Below are 5,181 nucleotides of genomic sequence, written 5' to 3'. Positions count from 1 at the left end.
GACTAACACTTTTGCGACCAAAGAGCACAAGTTAACCTCGGACGAATGACGTCGGCGCCCATAGAGCTTGGAGGTGCCTGAGTGCAAGGAAAAGCCAAGAGAGAGATCGGGCGCTGAATGAACTCAGCGCCTTGGACCAAAGTTGAAGGTGCCTGAGAGGTGACAATAGCAGATGGGTTCGACTGTGTCTCGCATCGATCCTCGCAGCGATCGACTTTGGAGGCGGAGGGCGCCTGAGAGGAGCGCCTTGAACACAATATAAATGAGGGTTTCGACCAGCAGCTCAAAACAACGAACTCCAAGCAATCCTTACGCTACAAGCTGCTCAAGAAACGTCCAGAAGTGTAATTTAGAATTTCCTATTGTCGGTATAATTTGTTTTAGTGCTTTCAATTGTAATATCTTATTGTACATTTTTACGAGCTTATTGTTGTTGCCCACGGAAAGCGATCAAGGATCGCGTGCCTTCGAGTAGGAGTCGATCTAGGCTCCGAACGAAGTAAATCTCTCGTGTCTTTCTGTGTGTTCGTTCTTTATTCCGCTGCGTGTTTTAACTCTGATAGTTTTACGATTCGAAAAGTGTGAAAGCCACGAGCGCTATTCCCCCCCCCCCCCCCCCTCTAGCACTTCTCGATCCAACAACCATGACCCCGAGGAGGAGAGTATGATAAGTTATCTTCCATATTGACCAAGTCATCAGAAGACCTCTGTCAACGCTACCTACAGACAACGATTGAGTTTCCCCAGTCCTTGGTACCCTATTGCTCGAGGGAGATCCCAAAAATATATAAGGAGCTGAATAAATGGTAGAATAATGAAGTGCGTAGAGAATAAGCATGAAAAACATATCCTGGTCCGGGAGGTGCCCTCTAGTAGACTGGTGAGCTGGTTCTAACGCTAATCAAGTCATTGTGATTCAGAAGAGTAAATGAATATGAGTCAAATGAGGAGCTGGATCTGACGGCACGAAGCCGGACATGACATGGATCCGAAAGGTGATACACATACTGAAATATAACAGCGCCATGCAAGCTAGGATATGATAATAACACACAGATCGGAACACGGCACATAGGCCGGATGGCGTGAAGACCAGGACATAGCCTAGATTCGAAGGCAGGAACACCATATCGGTCCGAAGGCTGGAACACAATAGCGAGGTGCACGACCACGGTGACTCAGAGGAGGTTAGATCGTATCAAAAGCGCATGCCAACACAGATCGGGGGCTGGATCGATGCCGAAAGAGTGCAGCAACGTAGATAGAAGGGCGACAAAATATGTTGAGCGGCTTCGGTCAAGGGAGGTAGGTGCTGGCCGCTGGAGGCGGCAGGGGAGCCAAAGGTGACGACCGCTGGTAGCGGCACCGAGGCGGCAGCCGTTGGTAGTGGCGTGGAGGTTGTAGCCATTGGTTGTGGAGGCCACTGATGGTGACGACCGCTGGTGGCGACAACGTGGAGAGGAGAAAGGGGGAGGAGGAGTCGACAACATCTGCGTGGAGAGGAAGAAGAGGAGGTTGCTCGTGATAGCGTCAGCGTGGAGAAGAAGAAGAGGAGGTTGCTCGTGATGGCATCAGCGTGGAGAGGGGGAGACAGCTATGCATGCTTGACGGCGGAAGAAAACCTGAAACCCCTCACCCCTCCCCTCCCCTCCCCCCTTTCTCATCGAACCTCCTTTCTTGTTCAAAGCACTATCATAGTAACCATATTAAAATACTAATTCCTCTAGGCTCCTCTAATATATCCACATCAAATGTGTAATCTTTTTTCCTCAAACTTTCAGAATGAAAATCATTTAAAATTGATCAATAAATTGTAATTTCTTATCTTACTTATTCACTCTTGTTAGATGAGATCAGATCCTTTTTCCCTAAAATCCTCTGTCTCTATATCCCACTCATCACCCTAGCCCACAGTTAGTGGCTTCCGACCATCGGCCTGATCAGAACTATACCCTGGGGAAGGTGAACCTAGGGGGGTCACCGCCAGCGCAATCATCGTCAGAATCCGCCTAGATCTGAACAGGTTTTCTCCGCTGTCGATCTGAGCTCCTGCTCAGATTTGGCTAGATTTTGACGCTGATTGCACTGGCGACGATCCGCCTGGATTCACCTTCCCTCAAGATATAGTTCTGATCGGGCCAACGGCCAGAGGCCATCGACGATGAGTTGGGGTAACGAGTGGAACACGGGGATAAGGAATTTTGGGATAGAGAATCCAATCTCTTGTCGGATTGCCGAAGTGGGTGCTTAGGGGGACCGAACAAAGTTTACATTCCTTTCTTAGGTGGTGTTTGGTTTAGAGATTTGGGAATGAGGGAATGGATTCATTCTCAAACCTTGTGTTTGGTTGATGAGAATGGAATCAAGATTTTGGAATGAAATCCAAAAATTTGGGTATGGATGAAACTCGTCCCCTCCCTTGAATTTTGATGGAATAAGAATAAGAATTGAGATCGATCATATCCACTCCCAAGTTCTTCATATGGTGGCTTTTACAAGAGTTTGGATTCGAATTCGAGTCATGTGATTGTAGACATTGAGAAGATATCTTTGAATAGTGAATTGTATATAACTGTTTTTAGTAGATTCGGTTTGTCATATGAGAGTTTCTTCCTTGAGAGATTTTGAATGGATGTTACAATTGTACCCTCAAATGAAGCTCGAATGACAGCTAAGTTATGACACTGAAATGTAAGCAGGGTCTAAAATCAGTGTATAGTACCACTGTAATACATGACCTACGACATGTTCTCCTGCACTTTAATTTCTCGGTTTTTTTTTTAAATAAAAAGTTCTTCAGCAGGTGACCACTTTCCATGGCGATGATACAAATAACTAAAGGTTCCCCAGATGCCCTGGGAGATCTTTTAAAAATAAGAGAGTGGTGACTATACGGTATGTCATATAAAGCGATTACTAAATTGCATGCAGGTTCAGCGTCCTCTAGCACGATCTCTTGGATGAAGAATTAAGGAACTTGATGCAGTCTTCGATGGCCTCCGACAGGTGAGCATCTCCTGCTGCAACAGCTCTCTGCGGTGTCATGATCGAACAAGATACTTTGGCTGTTGGCTGCCTCATCCTGCTTCTGCTTCCGGAGACGAACTGCCGATTAGTCCTCCACGCCTGGACGTCGAGAAGGCGAAAGAGTCTCGCCAATGAGCAACGAGCATGCTTGAGCAGGAAAGAAGAGAAACCTATGCCCCTTTGCCTCCCTGTTGAATCCTTGCAATGCCCACTGGATGTTGGATGAATCGCAGGCTTCTCTATGTCGTCAACGCTGCGGAAGTCCATGCTGCTATAGCACTCGGGAAGATAGTGCAAAAAACTACGGCGAGGCATCCTCAAGCAGCCAAGAAAACAAGGTCGAAGTACAATGGTAGGCTTTGGATTAGTGGAACGCTAACGGGATGGTATATGTTTGGCATCACGCTTTGGCCGATGGTGGAAGAATATTATCACCCTTGAAGCAAGATAAAGAACGGTTCGTCAAGTTTTGCGAGAGGAGAAAGCGACTTCATGCTACATGACAGTTTCAACCCGTCACTTTGCTCTCTTGGACCTTCTCTTGAATCTCTTCCTTCTGTTATATTTTGCACTACTCTTCTTCCTTACGTGATCTTTCCATCGATTGGTTTGGGTCCATTGACGAGCTTTTGCCTTTCTGTTTTTTTCTTCTTGGATTCCTATTTGGGTTTTTAACATGAAAGTTAACTTGACCGATGAGTGCTCGATTGTTTAATCCTTGACTGGTCTGCAAGTCAAGGATGAGTGCTCGATACTTTGACTTGTTGAGAATAAATTTAATGTGTTTGATTTCTTCCTAGTTTCAAGGTGACATGCATATTCGTAACCGCAATTAGGCGAATGTCAATCCGGTGATGAAAGGGAGGCCCAATTAACGATGGATTAAAGTAGAGAAGATCGATTGATGCGAAGGTTAAAGTTAAGAAAGCTCAAAAGATGTAATCCATAAAGTAAGATAGGTCAGTCGAACGGTTGAGTTATGATTGGATGGACTGTACTCTCGAATGGACAAGTAAGGTCAAATAGACAGCATAAGGTTACGAGATAAACAAATAATGCATCTCCCAACCATCGTCCCTGTCGGGCAGGCGGCATGTTCGGTCCGGGGAAGAGCCCTCTGGTACGGGAAAGCTAAGTGAAGGAGAATGCCCTGATCAGCACAACTGAGCGGGGCGCGTCTCGGCCAAGCGGCCATCGATCAGCCTGTTGCGCGACCCACCTATGTATCTCCTAGTACCCTTTCGGAGGTTTGTGTCACTGACAACAGAGCATGTTCCGCAAGTGAATGGTATGATAGAAGCTTTCAGCCTGTCACATCAGGGATTTGCATGCTTGCTTAAGGTGTTAGAGACACTTGATACTTGTCTTTTCCTAGGATGTTTGGGAAAACATACATCCACTTTGAGATGCATGTGTAGACACTACAGTAACACTATAAAAGGAGTTCTCATCTATAGGTAGAGATATGTGCAATTTTATGATTCTACACAATCTCTGTTATCGCATTCTCATTACTCCCCACTTCGTCGGAACTTGACTTGAGCGTCGAAGGATCAATGCCGGTGATACGGTGCATAACAGTAGGATTCGATAAAGTCAGGCAGTCCGAAGTCAAGGGGATGTAGCAATCAGAAGTCAAGGGATGTGTCAGTCAGAAGTCAAGGGGACATGGTAGTCAAAAATTAATGGGGCTTGGTAGTCAATAGTTAGAGAAAGAAGAAGTCGGGCTGCCTGATGTCATCAGCCACATGATGCCTGGTCAGGTGCTTACAGATCAAGATTCCAGATCTGAGACATGGGGTCCGACCGGGGGTAATGCCTAACTTGCTCTGAATGTCGGGTTTTCTCAGCTCAGTTTACATATCTAGACCTAGTACTCTCGGTAGGCTGACTCTTGGTCGGCTCTTGGGCAATCCAAAAGGGAAGATGAGACTCTCGCCCTAGCTAGTCCTTCTCATCAAGACTCAAGTCGGGTGTTATACCTGACAGATCATCCCGAGCTGCCCCTAGTCACACCTGGGAGAGACAGAAGGCACTAGGCAACAACAAGGTCAGCGAATTGTAACCATCTGTTAGAGAATAACTGATATATGTCAGGGAATATTCCAATGGTCTGCGGTCATTTGCGAATGGAACCTTCTTCCAGTCCATAGG

The 5,181-nt window shown here is 46.3% G+C and overlaps 1 protein-coding gene across 1 annotated transcript; it reads right to left on the bottom strand.

Annotated features, from left to right (window-relative positions):
* Positions 1 to 2,943: 2,943 nt before the first annotated feature.
* On the bottom strand, positions 2,944 to 3,294 carry LOC121996780. Its single transcript, XM_042550894.1, has one exon. It carries the CDS (start codon positions 3,292 to 3,294, stop codon positions 2,944 to 2,946), a length of 351 nt encoding a protein of 116 aa, XP_042406828.1.
* Between the last annotated feature and the right edge of the window lie 1,887 nt (positions 3,295 to 5,181).

The sequence above is a fragment of the Zingiber officinale genome, chromosome 1A (genome assembly GCF_018446385.1).
Source record: "Zingiber officinale cultivar Zhangliang chromosome 1A, Zo_v1.1, whole genome shotgun sequence".
Lineage (NCBI taxonomy): Eukaryota > Viridiplantae > Streptophyta > Magnoliopsida > Zingiberales > Zingiberaceae > Zingiber > Zingiber officinale.
The sequence above is the reverse complement of the archived record's forward strand: the minus strand, read 5'-3'. Positions and strand labels throughout refer to the sequence as shown.